This window comes from Dendrobium catenatum, unplaced genomic scaffold, assembly GCF_001605985.2.
Source record: "Dendrobium catenatum unplaced genomic scaffold, ASM160598v2 fragScaff_scaffold_1119, whole genome shotgun sequence".
NCBI classification, from domain to species: domain Eukaryota; kingdom Viridiplantae; phylum Streptophyta; class Magnoliopsida; order Asparagales; family Orchidaceae; genus Dendrobium; species Dendrobium catenatum.
In genome coordinates this window covers 360,836-381,778 of record NW_021319581.1, presented here as the reverse complement: position 1 = coordinate 381,778, position 20,943 = coordinate 360,836, and the positions used below count along the sequence as shown (strand labels likewise).

Genomic DNA, 20,943 nt, shown 5'->3' with positions numbered 1-20,943 from the left:
AAATTGAGCCAAATTTGGTCAAAGATTGGCTTGATCCGACTCAAACATGGCTCATTAACTTTGATTCAAGTTCAATACATGCCATAAACAAATACGAACTAGATTAAATTTTAATCTCATTCTATAAAAATGGTTCCAACATAATATATACAAGCATAATAACCAATTAATAAAATAAGTGCACAAACAATTACAATAACTACATATTGCCAACTTAAAATGTAAAAGTTTGTGACAGTAAAAAATACCCATTTGATAGATCAAGATAACAATAACGAGCACTCATTTGTGCCTTCTTGCTTGAAGCCTAATGAATGTTAGAGAATAATAATAAATTGTTTTCAAATTTCTGTCTCTCCAAATAAACAACATTTGAAACTTCCATCCACTAAAGCTTCAATATTCAGTACACTATCGTTTGAATTGCTCAAAACTATGGCATCAACATCATTTATAGTAGTAATGGGACAAGGGGGCCTAGTAACGAGATTAAAATTCATTGCGTTATGTTATTTTCCACTGGACTTTCAATAGTGGGAGATTCTGAAGGCTCCAATTTCACAATACCATCTAAAATTTCTTCCAAATCTTTTGTACATATCTAAATGGAAGAATTTGGAACTATTTATCCTAATGCACAGGTTGAGTTAGCCTGAAAATAACACCATTTGATCATAGTTTGATCATGAGATTACTAACAATGCACTCTCTGAATGCCTGCAAGAATATATATAAGCATACAACTAAGCATCTCACCTGAAAGTACAAGACTCTTTTTCATACAGAAAGTTATATAGTATTCAACTGATAGATAATGAAATTTCACATATAAAAAGGATACAACAATATCTGAAATATGTCAGCACATACAATCGGAAACCTTGTGCGAGGGACCCCTTGCAACGTTCTTCTACCTGTCAATAGAAGAATATTACACAACGGTCAATTTGAAATCAGTTTATGCAATTTCAAATGCCAAAGAAGAATTCATAGAAACTAATTACCTAGATAACAATTTAATTGAATATTTTCTGTTGTGAAAAAGAATCAGAAAGGCAAAATTGTAAATTTAGCACAAAACTCACAGCATGAAGGATTCAAGAGAAGCCGTAGTAGTCCCTCGAAGAGCCGAATAAATGTCTAAACTTGCATATTCCTCGACGAGTTCCTTTAAATGAATCCCTGATAGATTTCACCATGGAGCACACAACAGAAACACCAAACAGTTCTCTGTTCTGTTCCTGTACAGTTTTACATGTATCAATGTCAAGGATGATAACTAAAAAAGAGATAATGATGCCCTTACCACTTCAGATAGCCGGTCCTCGAAACATCCTGTGGTCGTATCACTACTCATGAATATCTTTCTGTATGCTTTTCTGATTGTTTGGACCTTAGTAATCAAAGATCTAAAAATCAAGGACTTGCAAAAATAAAGTATTACAAGAAAAGTCAAATATGGAATAAACTGGAGAAATATTTGTTCTATAGGGTTCTTCCAAGATAACCGGAAGAGAAATGTTAGTTAAACTAATAAGAAGAGATTAGGGAATGAAAACCAAACTAGCCATCTGACGTGTTCAAGGTGACTGGTACAGTAGGAATAGGATACCATAACAAAATAAACCATACTATAAAGCATCAAATTTTAAGTATCTGCATTCCAAGGTCCTCTTAACTAATACATCTACTTTGTCCAGGCCTTTTGAAAGGTCTTTGTCTATCGTTAGGTGAAATTCAGTCTACAATAGAGATGCTTTTAGGTTGAAAGAAAAGGCTTCACATATACTAGAAAGAAAGATAAATAAAAAAGACACCTCTTCACTTGAGAATCCATTGCGTCGAAGACCCTCAAGATTCAAACCACGAATTTCTGCTCTATCACCAGAAACCATCATATATTTTGGAACGTCTTGTGAAATCTAGAATAGAAGAAACAAGTTGCAAGCATGATTTAGAAATGAAATAACCTGGTAAATGGAGTAGACTTTGTCAATATTATTAAAAAATAAAATCATATTTAGGTGTGCTATGTTAAATATCTTGGATCTTAATATAAAAAAATGAGAATATAATTTTTATATTAAAGCTGGGTAGTTATAATGTTGACGTGCGTCGAGAGGATTATTCAATAAAAAATATCATAAAGATTTCCGATAATTTTATAAATTACAATTAAGTCAACTATATTGTATGGATCTTAAGTGTTAATCAGTAAAAAAATGTATTTATAGGTAAATTGTGGGTGGAAAAAAATACAATGTTAAGATGGACCCATCACAAAAGTAGGAAATATAAAAAAGGATTATATTTGAAGAATGGTTGGAGTGACATCTATTGTAGATAATGCTATTGAAAATAAAATTAGGTGGGTTTAATGTGTACGACAAAGTGTGAAAAATATAATCCTTAAGTAACTCAATAGATTTAACTAGTAGGATGATTTGGAAGGTAAAGGGATATGAACAAGCTAATATGAATTGAAGATATTCAAAACTATTTGCAAAGAATAGATTTAATAGCACATCCAATACTAATATAAAATGAAGACAAAATAAAGATTCATAAATCAAAATCCCAAATAGTTGGGGTAAGACTACTGATGATGGTCAAATCTTTCAAAAAAATAAAATAAAATCTTATTTAAGATTAAATACATGCAAATGGAATAAACCGTAGAGTTAACATTTCCACTTTTAGATAGATGTTCTTAACAGCTTTTTTTCGCATGAATGCATGCAAAACAACATCCTAACCATGACATGAGAAGCATTAACTGCACAATTAGCCAAACACATTCATGAGAACCATTCAAGAGAAAATAATAAGGGAATGATTCAAGAAAATGTGAAAATTAAATGGCTTACATACCACAGATCCTCCACCGATGAAAGAGTAGGATCCAATATGACAAAATTGATGAACTACAATAGCCCCAGCAGTATGACAGCAATCCTACATAGAAATGGATTTACTTGCTTCAATTAGCAATAAGCACTGGACGGCACAAGCATCATAGGCAATCTTAAATGATGAAGAAGGAACTACCTCAATTACAACATGGCCTGCGAACAAAGTATTGTTTGCAAAAATATTATTATTACCTACTTTGCAATCATGTGCAATATGACAGGAACCCATGATAAGATTGCCGTTGCCTATAACCTGGACAAACATTTTAAGAGATAAGATTAGCGAGCTGATAGAAATGGTTCACCTAAGCCTGTTATCCATAAATACCGTATTGTCACTTGATTTAGAAGATCGATGAATCGATGTAAACTCTCTGATGTCATTGTTATCACCAACAATTAGGAAGCATTCATCCCCAACCTAAACACAAAGGGAGCAAAGAGTAATGAATTTCAAGTGGAAACGATGAAAATTAAATTCAATAAGTTATTTAATCATATAAATGAGAATTTCTAACAATCGCTAGTACACAAAACAATGTAAACGCAAATTGACATATAATGATAATATATACCAATTGCATATTTACCAAACATCCACTTCATTAGGGGTCTAATAAGGAAAAAGGGTATAAATATACATGCTTTTCCAAGAATGCCACATCAAAAATTAAAAAAACAGCACACAGAGCGCTGATATTGTTAGGTTCAGTAAGCATAGTTGGTCATTTGATTAAGTTAAAGGGTATTATCATGATTAATAGGGAGGTTAAGTGATTTTAGTGTCTAATTGATCTTTAATGAGTCCTATGATATCTTGTAGCTCTATTTATACTTCCTATTGGGTATGTTTTAGGTATGCAAATGAAATGATAGTAGTGTCTAATTGGTCATTAATGAGTCCCACGAAACCTTGTAAGCTCTATATATATTTCCAATTAGGGAGTATTAGGTATGCAAATAAAATGAAATCGAACCTCACTTGAAATGTTCTTCTTTTTTCTACTACTCTGACAATTCTGCATTTTCTAGGAGTTTCCAATGAACTTTAACCATTTATCATTGCAATCCTCTTGGGTCTTAACATTGGTGCTCTCATTGTCCTCTACACTGCCGCACGCTACCTCTAATTGTCAGTCCATTTTTTGTTCTCATTCTTTGCATCTTATCTTTGAATATCAGACTTAGATTTTGCTTCCCAAATTGTCGACCTTCATTGTACCAATTCATCTCCCTAACAATTCTAAGTCTCGCTTCCAACTCATAAATAAAATGATTAAACACAAAATGCCTACCTCCATCAATGTCTCCAAGACCCTCAAAAACACAGTTAGCCGCCCACTCCATTCCAAATATCGTGAAGCCTTCCATCTCCAGATCCCATGGGATCTCATCAATTGCCTCAATCCATCTCCATTGCTCCATCTTCGAAGTCTCAGATCCATCATCCTGATCCACGACTTGTTTTGCAGATCTACATCTCTCACTTGGCAAATTCGCCATATTCAACATTGAGCCTTGCCCATTTTCCTTCCATACTAACCAAATATGCATCTCCTAGCCCTCTCCGTCAAGTTCTTACCTATATTTGTACCTCAATTTTGTATTTTTCCTCCCCCTTATTCCAAACAATGCGACCTAGATCCACCCTCGTCCAAATCAAATCACTTGTCATGCGCCCTCATCTGTAGCAAGCATATTTAAAGGATCCTCATCTCCACCTTCTCCTAACAATAGATCCCATTTTATTGCATCTACTGCCAAATCTGCTACAGTATATTTTCAAGCCCTCTCCTGCACAAGATCAAACAAGTTCCTATCTAGGTTTGTAGCTCCATCTCTGACTCTTCCGCCACCAAACTCAGTTTCCCAATCCCCCGGTATTTCCAATCCAATGAAACACTTGTTAGAGCCGATCCTACTTCTAGATTTGGTAAGTGATGATCCATAGAAAAAAATAAGGGAAATAGATACAACATTTTGCATTTTACTGTAAACATTTATGGTCAAATAAATTTATGCAACAAGGCTCAACATGCCAAACAATCTCGAAAATGTCAAACAAAAACCAAGTGAAATTTGGAGAACTATATATATGATATAAACCAACAACTAACTCGGCTCAAAGTGAAATTTGAGTCAAATTTGACTTCGACACACTTGTTGATCACTAAAGTGTACCCTTAATTCAACCACACTATTTGGATTTAGTCCATTGCACGAGATTATTTTTATTCATTGATGATTGGTAGAAACTTTGCGATGCATTCGAGCTAAAAAAAATGAAAATTACCAACTCAAACCATTTAGCCAAAGATTGATGCATTATCTCATACTCTTCAACAAAACTACTCAAGCTCCGTGTGAGAATCATCTAGGCATCAATGCATTTTCACTTGACTAGCATCTAATCAGCCATCCAAATCTCAACCCCTGATTTGTCACTACAGTCTGTCCAGTTTGCAATTTTTGTGCATGGCACATGTTAAACAATTCCTTAAATCCTTTCTTGTTTTAATTATAAATCTCAGTATCTTCTCCTGCTTCTCCATTAGATTTTATATTGGCTATCATTTTTGTAGAACCTATTCCAAACCTTCCTAAGACAACACCAATCATATAACAATAGTTGTAGGAAACATAATAGCTAGCAGATGAATGGTCAAAACCTCCCTTTTCACGAGCATAAGGAAGTATATGGTTGGACAATCTCTCACCTCTTGCAATTCACCAACATTGACACATAAATACCACGACCTCAAGATTATGCACATTTTGCAACTTTATCTTATTTTGTTATGTTCTTCGACTTTGAAGGCAATGTCGATTTTAAGGAGTCAGTAATGCTATGGTCTATAAGTTATAATGTTTAATAGGTAGGTTAAGTGATGTTAGTACCTAATTCGTCTTTAATAAGTCCTATAATATATTGCAAGCTCTATGTACATTTCTAATGGAGAGTATTCGGTATGCAAATAAAATAAACCTTCCTTCTCTAAAATGTTCTTATTCTTCCTCCACTCTCTATCAATCCTGCATTTTCTAGGAGTTTTTAGCGAACCATAATCGTCATTTATCATTGCAATCCTTCCGGGTCATACCAAATATCAAATTGAAGTACATGAAATTATGAAAATGATTGTGCTGAAGTGAAGTTCAAACTGCCTATATACCGATGAAAACACTTCAAGCTTCCAAATCTTTATTCAAAATTATATCTTCCAAACACATGTTAAGGAAAAGCTGCTTAATGATGAAAACATCATAATTTATATTTGTCAGAAATGTAAATTGTGTCCATTGGTATGACCAAATTAATGATCTGAACAATTTTTATTTTTACTCTGATTTATTTTAGTTAATACTATTTTAAAGTTTTCTAGTTTTTGTTTCAGTAAATTGAAACATGCTTGTGATGATTCTCCAAAGAGAATGGATTATGTCATATTCTCTAGTTTGGTTCTCTTTGTCCAACATCTGGTCCTCTATGTTATTTTTGAATTTGGTTTGGGCTCAATTCACTAGTTTTGCTATCAATTAAAAAAGTTCTGCTGCAATTGATTTCATGTGGATTTGCTATTGGACACAAGTTCACCTTGGTTTGGCTTTCAGCCTTTAGTTCGGCTTTGGCTGATGAACTTTCAAGTGAATATGAACCTCTAGGTGGATGTGATGATGACATCCAGCCGTGGAAAATTTATCAAAGGAAGGGCAAGGCCGGAGATCTACGGCTATGATCGGATTACTCTATTTATGAGCATTTATTTGTATTTGATTTATTATATGTAATTTTTCAATTTTACCTTCACATGAGGGAGTTGGTTTATGTGAGTATGTGACCCTATGGGGCACTTTTGTCATTTGATATTTTATTGTTTTTTGTCTATTTATAGATCTCACCTCCTCTTTGGGAGGATGATGATTATTATGAATGAAATTTTCTGCACTTTATGTCTAGATGTTTTTGAGAGCCTTGAGAGTTCTTGTGAGAGCTTATGTGAAGTCCCTAGATGAGGGCAAAGCAAGACCCATTAGCCTCAATAAGCGTCCGGGCTCACGGTATATCTGCGCCTCCACCCTCATTGAACTTGCCACCACCATCATCTCCTCCCAAAGCTCCAACTAACCACCTCCTTTCTCCTCCAAGCCTTGACCATGCACAGCCTCTCCGTTCCCCCTTCTTCATAGCCACTAACCACCTCCTTGTTCCCATCGCCGAAACCATCATGACCCCCTCTTCCCTTTCCCCACAAATTTTCAAACCTCTAACATTTTCCTAAATTAGCCAAGCATCAATTTCATAAAAGTCTGTAATTTAAATTTGAAATCTCCTAAAGCCTTGAAATCCTTACCTAAACTGTCAAGTTATGTTTGGAAAGATATCCCAATCAATCAATTTAAATATTAATTGGAGACCCCAATTAATTCCCCTTCATAAATTAGCCTAGTATTGATTTTGAAAAATCTGAAATTCAAATTTGAAATCTCTTAAAGCCTTCAAATCTTTTCCAAAATTGTTGGGTTATGATTGAAAATATATCTCAATCAATCAATTTGAATATTAATTAGAGACTCTAATTAATTCCCCTTCCTAAATTAGCCTAGTGTTAATTTTGAAAATTTTGAAATTCAAATTCGAAATCTCCTAAGGCCTTGAAATCTTTTCCCAAATTGTTGGGTTATGTTTGGAAAGATATCACAATCAATTAATTTGAATATTAATTAAAGATCTCAATTAATTCCCCTTCCTAATTTAGCCTAACATTAATTTTGACTCCTTCAAGCCTTGAATTCCTTTCCTAAATTGTTGGGCAATGTTTGCAAGGATATCCCCATGAGAAAATCTAGATATTGAATGTAAATCTAAATTAATTCCTTTCCTTAGCTAGTAAGCTATAGTTCGCAACTTCACTAAGGCCCCAAATCCCCCTAATCATTTAGTATCCGCCGCCCTCCCAATGTCATGCCAGGAGCTTATTGTTTCCCTCCCAAATCATCCCAAAGACAGCTGCATGCTGTTGAAATACAGGACCAGCCCATTTTCCAGCCCCACTACCAATTGTTTCAGGATTTGGCGCCCACATAGTTGCTGTCTAGAATTTTCGGAGACGTTAGAGTGTTGTTCGGGCGTGCAAGAGGGTTTGTATTGTTGTCCTTTCCACATAGGTAACCAAATGACTTCACCGTGGCAACCAAACAACTTCACCTTCTTGTTCCCATGGCTGAAACCATCATGACCCCCTCTTCCCTTTCCCCACAAAATTTCAAATTGATCCTCTCACATTTTCCTAAATTAGCCTAGCATTAATTTCAGAAAAATCTGAAATTCAAATTTGAAATCTCCTAAAGCCTTGAAATCCTTTCACAAATTGTCGGGTTATGTTTGGAAAGGTATCTCAATCAATCAATTTGAAAATTAATTGGAGACCCCAATAATTCCCCTACCTAAATTAGCCTAGTGTTAATTTTGAAAAATCTGAAATTCAAATTTGAAATCTCCTAAAGCCTTGAAATCCTTTTCCAAATTGTTAGGTTATGATTGGAAATATATCCCAATCAATCAATTTAAATATTAATTGAAGATACCAATTAATTCCCCTTCCTAAATTAGCCTAGTGTTAATTTTGAAAATCTGAAATTCAAATTTGAAATCTCCTAAAACCTTGAAATCTATTCTCAAATTGTTTGGCTACGTTTGAAAAGATATCACAAAAAATCAATTTGAATATTAATTAAAGATCTCAATTAATTCCCCTTCCTAAATTAGCCTAGCATTAATTTTGAGAATTTGAATTCAAATTCAAATTCTCCTACAAGCCTTGAACTCCTTTCCTAAATTGTTGGGCTATGTTTGGAAGGATATCCCCATCAGAAAATTTAAATTAATTAATCTTTTCTTAACTAGTAAGCTATAGTTGGATACACCACTAAGGCCCAAAATCAGCCCCCTAATCATTTAGTGTCCGCCGCCCTCCCAATTTCATGCGAGGAGCCTGTTTTTTCCCTCCCAAATCATCCCAAAGACAGCCGCACGCTACTGAAATACAGGACCAGCCCATTTTCCAGCCCCACTACCCGTTGTTTCAAGATTTGGAGCCCACATAGTTGTTCTCTAAAATTTTCGGAGATGTTAGAGTGTTGTTTGGGTGTGCAAGAGGGTTTGTATTGCTATCCTTTCCACATAGGTAACCAAATGACTTCACCGTGGCAACCAAACAACTTCACCTACTTGTTCCTATGGTCGAAACCATCATGACCCCTTCTTCCCTTTCCCTAAAAAATTTCAAATTGATCCTCTAACATTTTCCTAAATTAGCCTAGCATTTATATCAGAAATTTTGAAATCCTTGAAATCCTTTCCTAAATTGTTGGGTTACGTTTGGAAAGATATCTCAATCAATCAATTTGAATATTAATTGGAGATCCCAATTAATTCCCATTCCTAAATTAGCCTAGTGTTAATTTTGAAAATTTTGAAATTCAAATTTGAAATCTCCTAAAGCCTTGAAATCCTTTCCCAAATTGTTGGGTTATGATTGAAAATATATCCCAATCAATCAATTTAAATATTAATTAGAGATACCAATTAATTCCCCTTCATAAATTAGCCTAGTGTTAATTTTGGAAAATCTGAAATTCAAATTTAAAATTTCCTAAAGCCTTGAAATCTTGTCCCAAATTGTTTGGTTATGTTTGAAAAGATATCATAAAAAATCAATTTGAATATCAATTAAAGATCTCAATTAATCCCCCTTCCTAAATTAGCCTAGCATTAATTTTGAAAATTTGAATTCAAATTCGAATTCTCCTACAAGCCTTGAATTCTTTTCCTAAATTGTTGGGCTATGTTTGAAAGGATATCCCCATTAGCAAACATGAATTAATTCATCTTTTCTTAACTAGTAAGCTATAGTTGGCAACTCCACTAAGGCCCCAAATCAGCCCCCTAATCATTTAGTGCCCACCACCCTCCCAATTTCACGCTAGAAACTTGTTGTTCCCTCCCAAATCATCCCAAAGACAACCGCATGCAGCTGAAATAAAGAACCAGACCATTTTCTAGCCCCACAACCAGTTGTTTCAAGATTTTGGGCTTACATAGCTGCTGCCAGAATTTTCGGAGACGTTAGAGTGTTGTCCGGGCGTGCAAGAGGGTTCGTATTGTTGTCCTTTCCACATAGGCAACCAAACGACTTTACTGTGGAAACAAAACAACTTCACCTCCTTGTTCCCATGGCTGAAACCATCATGACCTCCTCTTCCCTTTCCACGCAAATTTCAAATTGATCCTCTAACATTTTCCTAAATTAGCCTAGCATTAATTTCAGAAAAACCTGAAATTCAAATTTGAAATCTCCTAAAGCCTTGAAATCCTTTCCCAAATTGTCGGGTTATGATTGGAAATATATCCCAATCAATCAATTTGAATATTAATTGGAGATACCAATTAATTTCCCTTCCTAAATTAGACTAGTGTTAATTTTGAAAAATCTGATATTCAAATTCAAAATCTCCTAAAGCCTTGAAATCTTTCCCCAAATTGTTGGGCTATGTTTGAAAAAATATCACAATCAATCAATTTGAATATTAATTAAAGATCTCAATTAATTCCCCTTCTTAAATTAGTCTAGCATTAGTTTTAAGAAATTGAATTCAAATTCAAATTCTCCTACAAGCCTTGAATTTCTTTCCTAAATTGTTGTGCTATGTTTGAAAGGATATTCATATCAACAAATCTGAATTAATTCCTCTTTCCTTAACTAGTAAGCTATAGTTGGCAACTCCACTAAGGCCCCAAATCAGCCCCCTAATCATTTAGTGCTTTCCGCCCTCCCAATTTCAGGCAAGGTGCTTGTTATTTTCCTCCCAAATCATCCCAAAGACAGTCGCATGCTATTGAAATACAGGATCGGCCCATTTTCCAACCCCACTAACAGTTGCTTCAAGATTTGGCGACCACATAGTTGCTATCCACAATTTTCGGAGGCGTTAAAGTGTTGTCCGAGCATGCAAGTTGGTTCGTATTGCTGTCCTTTCCACATAGGCAACCAAACAACTTCATTGTGGCATAGTATCTTCTTCCATGCATGTAAACTCTCCCCCACCCCCCCTCCCAACCCCTTCCCTTGTATCTTTTTTATCCCTCCTTAATCGTGGCATTATTTTATTACGAAAGCTTATCCGCTTAGCCCACACCAAGAGCGTTGTGTGAGTGGGCTTTTGTAGTGACTAATATATTTGTTAACTTAGGGATTGTCTTTGAAACATCACGTGAGCATGTTATTAATTAATTTGTTATTTAATGGTCCTCCCATTATCCTGTGATTGTTGTCATAAACTTAATTGCCCCTTTGCATGCGGAAGTCATTGCTTAAGTTCATGGAGAGTTAATAAATTGTTAAGCTCTATTCAAGCACGTGTAATTTTCAAATCAACATTTCTTACATATATAGTTCTACATCATTTGGTATAAGAGCATGATTGCATCTAGGTGTCTATTAGGATTTCATTATTTCATGTGTTAGCATCTAAATCGCATCCTACATGCATCACCTCACTTGCTAGTGTCATCATATTGTTTCTTTCTGTTTGAATAACCCTAGGTCATCCTTTAGACATTGGATGGACCCTAAATAAATTCACCGGACCTTAGACCTACTAGTAGGTCAAATGAGCACAATCAGTCAACAACTTAGGGAGAATCAAGATGATATTGTTGAGCTCCGTCGTCGGGCGATGGAACGATTTGACATCCTAGGCCGAGCTAGGAATCACCAGTTACCTTACACACCATCTATGCCTCCTTCCGTGTATGGGGATGACACCGCACCGGATGAGGGGCACCCCGGTGCCCCTTATCGAGTTCCCCAGTATGGCTATGACTATAATCACAACCCTGATGCACCACTATTGAAAAACATTAACGTTGATGCTCCCACTTTTGACGGTACACTCGCTCCTTAGCTCTTTTTGGACTAAATCAAGGGCATGGATAGCTTCTTTAAATGGTACAATATATCTAAGGCTAGAAAGGTGAAATTCGCCAAAATGAAGCTCACCGGTAGGGCCATCCAGTATTAGGCCAATTTAGAGAGTCTTAGGGAGTCCCGCAATGAGTTCGCTATCACTAACTGGAATTCTATGAAGTGCGAGCTCAAGCAGAAGTACCATCCTCTCTCGTACTTAGGCTTCTTGATAGGTAGAATAGGTTGACCCAGGGTAATAAGCCTGTGAAGGACTATATTGCAGATTTTGACGATTACATGATTCGCTACAATGGTGAGACATCGACTGCCCCCACCCAGATCTTATCCATGTTTCGTATCGAGTTGCGTGAGGATCTCCACAATGAGCTATTTGCCCGAAGCATCACTACACTAGAGGGTGCATATAGCCTAATCCTAAACCTTAAGGAGACTAGATCACAACATCCTAACCGACATCAAAATGCTAGGCCTCCCTAGAAATCCTCCGGCGGATTGACCCCACACCATTCTGCTACGCGGCCGACTACCGGGAGCACTAGCCAACCAAACTTAGGTCCTCCACCCCGCCCTGAATTCAAGGGAAAGTCACCGACCCCAGATACACCTCGATCCCACCAACGGACCAAGTTATTTTGATGCCAGAGGTATGGCATAGGCTCCAACCAGCTGCCACAATCAGCTTACCACATGTGGGCTCCGAAAATCCGGCCCCATCCTCCCCGCCGCGCTTGATTGTGTTTTTTATTTTGGCGAGGGAGTTTTAACGGAATAAGTTCCGGGATAAATTTGGAAGGCATATGGGTTTGTAGATAAGACACTACCCAGAGATTTCGCCCTCATTTAGTGAGGACTTTATGATCTGAGTTCTAGTTTCCTATAGGCGCAAGGCCCTATAGTTAATTACCCCTCCCAATAACGAGAGAGAACTTTCGATTAAGGCTAGTCGTCAATCAGATAGGTAGAGAAACGTATTATATAGCATATAGTAGCAGAATGGATTTGGATTTGGAGACTTTGATATTTAAAATAGAAATTTCCACCATCTTGCACTTAAAACGGATGGTGGGGTAATGGATGATAGACCCGATCAAGATCCCAAGGTTCCGTCGTCCCGGGCCATCATGGTCCCTGGTCTACTTAGTCAGAGGAGGTAGTCGACCCAACCTGACAGAAGGATCCTTGTCGGCAGCCATGGGTTGCAATGTCCAAGGGTACCTTGTAGACCTGGGATGGATGTTTGTCTAAGGGGACAAATTTGAATCCACCTTAGCTAACAGAGGGCTTTGTGCCCTATCGATCATATCCTATTGATTCATATCTCAAGGATTTGATTCCATTAAGGAGCGTATTGGCTCTAGCCATAACCGGTATTTCGTGGTGCCATTTGGCGGCAAAACCACTCGGTTCAAAGGGCCCCTAGTCATAACCGTTTATCCTGCGGTGCCATTTGGCGGCAAAACCGCCGGTTAGAGGATAGGTACCACGTCCTTATTGCAGGAGATTATTTGAGAATGGATTCTAGTGATATTTTCAACTAGGCATTTGGCTCTTTGTGAGCTGAAGTAGTATTTTAATTTGTCCACCCAAGCAAACTGTTGCGGAGGGTGATGGATTTTGCTTTAAGTGGTTTGATGGATTATTTTAATTTTAAAAATTTTGGAATTTGGAATTTGTGGAATTTAGATTTTGAGTGGACTTTTGGGAGGCATTTGAAAATATTTGTGAAGCAGCATCCCTAGACGTCACGTGTGTACCAATAACACGCTCGCCGGGGCCCATGCGGGTTTGGGGGCATTTTATAATTAAACGCTGTCAACTCCTTTTTACCTGCTAAGGAAGATCGGGTTTAAAATTTGATAACCCGCGCAGCATCCCTAGACGTCACGTGTGTACCAATAACACGCTCGCCGGGGCCCATGCGAGTTTTGATTTTATACCCTCTTTTAGTGTACCAAAGTGTGTACAAACTACCGTGCATGTGCGAGGGTACTTTAAACATTTGACGGGTCTTTTATGCTGGTTCATAAAAGTTTATTTTATCACAGACTTTTCAGCAGTCACTTGTATACAACATACTGGATATACAACCACTGTTCATCAAAGAACTTGCAAGCCTCGATAATCTTGTCCAAGATAAAATTCAGAACTTGGTTGAACTGAGATTCACTCATTCTATAACAATTTGATCTAGTTATCTTCCTAGAACTCGTATAGAAATTAGTGGGGGAATTCCTTGATTATGCCTTCCTCATCAACTTCTGTTGTGTGAGAGCCGGTGTATTCACTTTCAATCAAATAGTATTGATTGTATAGAGGTGATACTTGCTTGTAGATGGCATAAGCATTATCACATTTCTTTATATTCACCAACCTTGCGATTCTATTGCTTGAGTCACATTAGCATTACGAATATTTTAACCTCCTCATAAGTAGATCATAGCTTGCATGCTAACTTGCATTGACCATGGAAGGGCCACTATATTACAGGTTTCTTGATTTATACTTGTAGGTGAATTACATCTGTTGGATATTCCTTCCAAATGTGTAGATGACACGCATATGTTTCATAGGCTAGCTGGCATTAATAGTATGATTGTTGTCCCTTCCACGAACTTCTTAGATCATTTGTAGATATGCTACATTTCTTCATTCAATCTCTGCTTGTGAAAGAGATCAATTATAAGAATGATATGTTGAAATCCACGAACCTTTTGTTTGATTATTGAAATCCATTAAAAAGATTTAGATCTTTACTTAGCATTTACATTGATATAATGGAGTTTTTGCTAAGTTAAAGCCCTCATTCCATAAAATTGAGTTCAAATTCTCTTGTATTAAGCTTCATGTGGTGCCCAAGTTCTAGTTTGGCTCATGCTCCTTGTAATTCTCTTCTGAATTCGAGTCCAAGTCCTTTGTAATCAAAGTACATACTCTTTGCATGAGTCCATTTCCAGTTCAAGTTCTCTTGTGATCATATTCAAGTTCATTTGTCTTCTATTGTCCGTCTAATGGTGTTCAGATCATGATTAAATTATTTGCACTTAGATCTCTTGTCATTATTCAAATTCTAGTCCAGATCTTCATCGTTTGATTCAAGTCAAGAGCTTTTGTAAGTTTCAAGTGTTCTTCTTGAGTTCAAACTCAATTCAAGTTCAAGTCTTATATTTTTCAAGTCTTCTTCGAGTTCTCTTGCATATGGTTCAAGCTTGAATTCTTTGTCGAGTTCAAACTCTAATCAAACTTTTAATTTAGAGTCAATGTAGCTCATATCACGTTCGAGTCCAAATCAAGTTTCAAATTATTTAAATTGAGTTTGAGTTCATTTTGCTTGAGTTTCATTCATTTAATGTCCCAATCAAGTCCAAGTTTGCTTTGGTCCAAATCAAGTTTTGGCTTGAGTCCAAATCAAAGTCCCCTGTGGTCTTTGTTGTTCATTCAAGTTCAAGAAATTTCCTTTTGCCAAGTTCATTTGAATTCAAGCTATCTAGCTCTTTGTTTTTGTTCAAATTGAGTTTATATCCACAATATTTAATTCACTTGAGTTTGACTTCTGTTGCACATGATTCAAACTTAGCTCATTTGAGATCAATTTGAGTTCTTGTTCTTTGAGTTCAAAACAGGTCCGAGTACAGTTATCTCTTCACCCGAAATTTTGGCAACCTCCCGGCGTCTCCCCTTTTTAGAGGAAAACTACGAAAAAACTGAGCCTCCCGCCACGCTAGAGAAAAGCGTGTACGGTAGGTGCCCTTTTACGAGGACACCGCGGCCGTGTAAAGTCTTTGTCCCCACCACGCCAGAGAAAGGCGTGTATGGGTCTTCTGTACCTGTTGCAAGAAAAGCAGTTGTTTCCCTGCGAGCAGGTACTTATGAATATCCCGGTCTCGTCGTAGGCACTGCACCGGGTTCCCATCCCACCACGCTAGAGAAAAGCGTGTATAGGCGGTTTTCCGGTTTGACACGAACATCGAGAACAGGATTTTTGGAGCCGAGAGGTTACTCGCCTACCTCGTCGTAGGTGTCGCACCGGGTTCCCTTCCCACCTCGCTAGAGAAAAGCATGTATAGGCGATTTGCCGGCCCGACACGAATGTCGAGGTAAAAGAGGGATTTTATTATTATTTAAATTATTATTATTATTATTAACTACTCTCTCTCTCTCTCTCTCTCGGTTTCTCTGGATCGGATGAACCCGAAGGAGTTGCGGGTTGTTGGAGTCGGACGGGAGGAGGAGGTCGGGAGGAGAACGGGGCTTCGATGTCGGCTTGAGGTCGGGAGAGCTTGGTCGCATGTGTGGAGCAAATGGGAGAGAGCAGTGACGAGGAAGCCTGATCGGTTGGCTTTTAAAGGCGTGGGAGATCAGTGATCGAGGAGCTTCATACAGGTTTTGCGGAGGTTTTGACGTGAGCGGCGCCAAATATACGGCTTCTCAGCGGAATTTCGGGGATTCGATACAGCAGGTACGATTACAATCTATGCCTTCATTTTTGTTTCTTTCAGTTACTACCCGAAGGTCAACACCACAACTATCACGAATTACAATCCCAATTCCCCCTGCATTGGATCTAAGGAGAGCTCCATCTACATTGACCTTCAACCAACCTGTAGGGAGAGGGACACCAAGAAGAAGGTGAAGACAATCCAAAGGATTGGAAAGGGTCCCGTTGCTCAAGTGGAATGAATGACAACCTTGATTAAAAACCTCTAGTAAGCTTGCTGGCTGCTGCCATAAAAACAAGCATGCAACAATCCTTCCCATGCTTAATCGCATTCCTATTCGTCCAGCTGTGGTAAACCGCAAGACAATAAAGCAACATACCCAAATCTTTAACCTTAACATTGTTCTCTAATGCCACCTGCAGCTCATAAAAAATAGTAAACCATGGGGTCAAAAACCCCCAACCATCCAGCACATCCAACACCTCCAACAGTTGTTTACAACTGGTTGTAATATGGTCCCTATCTTCAATCACACAACAACCAATGGGGCAATTTAAAATTACCTCAAACCCACGAGAGTGCAGCCAACTATTCATTGGAATGATATCTTTGAAGATCCTCCACCAAAAAATGCTTTCCCGAGGCCTCATTCCAATTTTTATGCATAGCACGGATCATCCTCCTCCTGAAATCTGCTATTATAAACAATAGCTGAAATAGTAGAACTGAGAGGGCTTTTCAACAGCTCTAAGGAATCACCATCCAATTCCTGCCAGATTTCAATTTCAGAAATTTTATTAGCTAAATGTTCTCCAAAGCACTCCTACAGCCTTTGCATATTCCATGCTCCAGCCGGCGTTAAGAGGTCTACTACCATCAACACTTCAATATCTGCAATATCACAAAACGTGGGCCAAACCGAAATAGCCTTGTCCCAGATCCAAACATGATTTAAGACCTAAATGTTTCTACCATTACAAACCTTCCATCGAATACAGCAGCTCAAGCTATTTGCTCCATCACATATCAGCTTCCAAATAGCCGAATTTCCACGCTTCGGTTCAGCATTCCAAGGCCAATTCCCATATTTCTGTTTCATGCATCTTTGGAACAGATTATGTGGTTTGCTAATGTATTCCCAAGCAATTCTTGATCTTAATGGCCCAACCCAATCAACACTTGCATGAAACCCAAGACCACCCTTCCTCCTTGGTCTAGCAATACTTTTCCAATCAACATAGTGAATGCTTCTATGATTAGCATCAAAGTCCCAAAGAAAGCTTCTACATAACTTTTCAACATCATTTAAAACAGATTTTGGGACTAGAGTATGAGTTACTAAGTAAACCGATGATGAAAGCAATACAATATTAATCAAGGTGACTCTACCTGCCAAAGAAAGATGTTTGATTCCCTATGACAAGGTCTTGGCACGAACTTGTTGCAATAGTGGATCAAAGTCCTTTACAAGTTTCTCGATGCAACCTTAATACCAAGATATTCCATCTCATCCACCTTCTGACAAGAAGTAATCTTTGCAAGACGGGACCTTGTAGTAGAAGAGGTCATCTTGCTAAAAAGAATAGCAGATTTACTCCTATTGACCCTTTGGCAGGTCCACTGTTGGAGAATTTTTGTATCCTCGAACGGATTGCATATTTTATAATCGGGCACGGCATAAGAATACGATATATTACCCCGGAGGGTAAAAATATCATCTCCTTATGGACTCAATCATAAAATTTACAATTATTTAACAGAGATTCCCCCACTCAATATTTGGTTGAGTGGGGTTTATTTATTTCTGGGGTACAGACATCCCATAGGGGCAAGCCCCTATGGTTAATTACATCCCAAGTTTGATTTGGGAAAACTTTTGATTAAACTAGTTATCGATTCGGGTCGAGGCAATTCGGAGCCCAAATTTCAGCCCAATTGCATTGATTTGGGCTCCAAATCAACTTCTCAACATCACAGAAAATTGAAACCTAGGGCTGTAGATTCTCTCTATTTTTCATCCCACAATTCTGGGTTCAATGTACTCATAAGTACATTCCCCTCTCGTTTCATGCAACGATGAAAGCACTCATTAGCGATCATTTGGGCGGACTCCTTGAGGCTAGTCCAGTTCCGATACCAGAGCCAAGAACAAAGTAATGGGAGAGGCAGTCGGGAGGTTGCATTCGACTCTTCGGGGCTTTTTCCTTTCTTGTCCCCACACACACAGAGAGAGCGCGTGAAGAGAAGAGTGCGGAGGCTCCCTTCGTTGCGACTCCACCAGTCGCTTCTCCTCCTTCGTGCCTAAAGCTCCTTCTCGCTGTGTCAGCAACCGCTCCGTCCCCCTTGTGCGCGAAAAGCGCGAGCCGATCCAAGCCAGGACCTTTCAGGGCGAACCGTCCTGAAGGATTCGGCTAAGCGCTTCCTGCGTGCTGCCGCTGCCCTTCTTTCCAACGAGCTCAGAGCTCCTCGCATGCCGGACTCTAGCCAGTGAGGAAGACAGCAGAGCATAAGTGATTTGGAGGTGATCTTAATGAAGTTTCGTCTTGCTGTCTTTTCAGCTTCTCCTCTCTCTCAAAATTCTTGGCAACAAAGAACTCGCTAGTAGTCTTTTCTCCTGGCTCTTGGAAGTGGTAGGAAAAGGCTTCTCCTCTCCTTCCCTCTTTCAACTCCGGCGGCTTCTCGCGTAAACGAAACTTATGCTGCCGGGGCACGACTGTCGAACCAGTCAAAATCTTGCTGTTCGGGAAGCTTGTATAACAGCACCATTAGCAGCTCCGAGAGCTGGTCAAACGCTGAAAACCGCTGTCCGCGAGTGCTTTGGACAGCAAATCCCCTCCGGGTAGCTTGGACAGCAATTGGAAACTTGGAGCGGAGCTTGGACAGCAATAGGACGTGGAGAGGACTTGGACAGCGGATTAAAGCCTTGGAGCGGGAGCTTAGACAAACTTGGAACTTGGATAGGAGCGCTTTGGGACAGCCCGGGGAAGAGTATAACATCCAAAACTTAGAGCGAAACCTTAACATCCAAGGGCCAATGCAATGTGGTTGACCGTCATCAATGCCCTAGGTCCTTAGAGACTTTAATTTTGCATATCTCTAAAATCCTATATTCGCGTCCACCTATGTTTAAAAATCATGAAAAATTAAGTAAATTTCCATGATTTGTTTCTCATGTGAGGCTAAAATAGATAGCGGCGTGGTCGTGGGGCGTTGGGACTTGTATCAACGTCCCTACTTTTGCATGAAAAATAATACCATCGTCATACTTAGTACTCCTACCTTTGACCAAATCTTAGGTTTAGTAGCTCGCCCAATGTTTAACGAATGTGTAAGTGCGATGGTCTCTTGTCTAAAAGTGTGCATGCGTTAACATACCCTAAAACTTGTATGTTTCAACTAGATTAGCACATGCATGTGTGTTAGTTTCACATCGCATGACATCACTATCTCTCTAATTTGTTAGACGTCTTCAAGAATGTGTTTTCAATCATTTTATGAGTGTTAGGGTTTGTCAGAGCACTTTAAATCTCATGCCTGACAAACTCTAACAATTAATTAGATTGATTTGGAAATATTATTGAACTCCCAATTTAGGAAGAGGCAGCAAAGCGAAAAAAGAAAAGTTTTTTATTTTACATGCTTCATTCTTACGGCTAAACTAAGCTGCCATGATATTGCATATTTGAATATCGCGCTATTGTCTATGGCTACGATCCTTGCCTACATTGCAAACCCTTGAATTTGTCCACAAACTTGTGATGCTTGTAAAAGCAAAGTGCAGTGTCTATGGTTCAAGGAGTTATAGATTGCACCCATATATATTGGAAGTTTGTTGGACATGTAGTATAGTTTGTAAGTTGATTGGGTTAAGGGTTAAACACAAAACATAGCGCACTTGTGTGAAGCTTTCGAAAAGACAATCGAAAGGCCTTCACCCTTAGGCTCCCTCTTAGACTCTAGAAAACTATTTCTTAGAGCTATTCCATAGGATTTCTAATGACATTCTCATCTAATTGCCTCTAGGTCCCCTTAGATGACACCATAATATTGCTGCTTTCTAGAAGGCGTAGGGCATGTCCACTCCTATCGGACCTCTCAAATCATGTCAAAATTGATTGGAGACGTTTCAGAATGCGGAATTCTTCCAATCAAAGTTTCCCTTCCCATGATATTGTGTTGGAGCAACCTCAAGGCGCTCCAAACACCATGCGAAACCTTCTTGACTTAGACCAAAATCCTAGGTTCTGTACACTTTTTTTATTAATACAAGATCAAAAGCATTTGTCCATTACCTTCATCTATGGATATTGAGAGCCCTCTCAAAGGCCTCAAATAACCATCAACTTAACCATGGCGATGACTTTAGAAAACAAGTCCTAAAGTCAATATCTCCTTTTGTTTGAGACAAAAATCACAAAATGCATGCACTCCGTAAGTATGATTTTTGGAGCTTCTCTAAGCTCCAAATGTCCATCGCATGTATCACTTGAATTGAGACCAAATCTCAGTTTCCTTACTTAGTTTGTTTGAACCATCTAATCAACATACACTTTACATCAGTGGTGTATTTAGAGATTGGTCTAGTACTTCCAAGTGCTCCTCCTGCAC

General features: G+C 38.3%; 1 protein-coding gene across 10 annotated transcripts in view; it reads right to left on the bottom strand.

The window, feature by feature from the left end:
• Nucleotides 1-258: 258 nt before the first annotated feature.
• LOC110099332 (probable acyl-[acyl-carrier-protein]--UDP-N-acetylglucosamine O-acyltransferase, mitochondrial) overlaps nt 259-20,943 on the bottom strand; it is a 49,474-nt gene continuing 28,789 nt past the window's right edge. For 8 of the 10 annotated variants that reach the window (XM_020826446.2, XM_020826447.2, XM_020826444.2 and 5 more), the window contains exons 6-12: nt 3,241-3,333; nt 3,049-3,165; nt 2,872-2,955; nt 1,818-1,922; nt 1,307-1,393; nt 1,086-1,241; nt 316-914 (exon numbers count right to left, since the gene is read on the bottom strand). In XM_020826446.2, the coding sequence (XP_020682105.1) occupies nt 1,098-1,241; nt 1,307-1,393; nt 1,818-1,922; nt 2,872-2,955; nt 3,049-3,165; nt 3,241-3,333 (630 nt within the window). In that variant the 3' untranslated portion in view covers nt 316-914; nt 1,086-1,097. Of the gene's footprint in view, nt 915-1,085; nt 1,242-1,306; nt 1,394-1,817; nt 1,923-2,871; nt 2,956-3,048; nt 3,166-3,240; nt 3,334-20,943 lie in introns of all 10 variants that reach the window. The other 2 variants (XM_028698677.1, XM_020826445.2) reach the window with 2 other exon arrangements.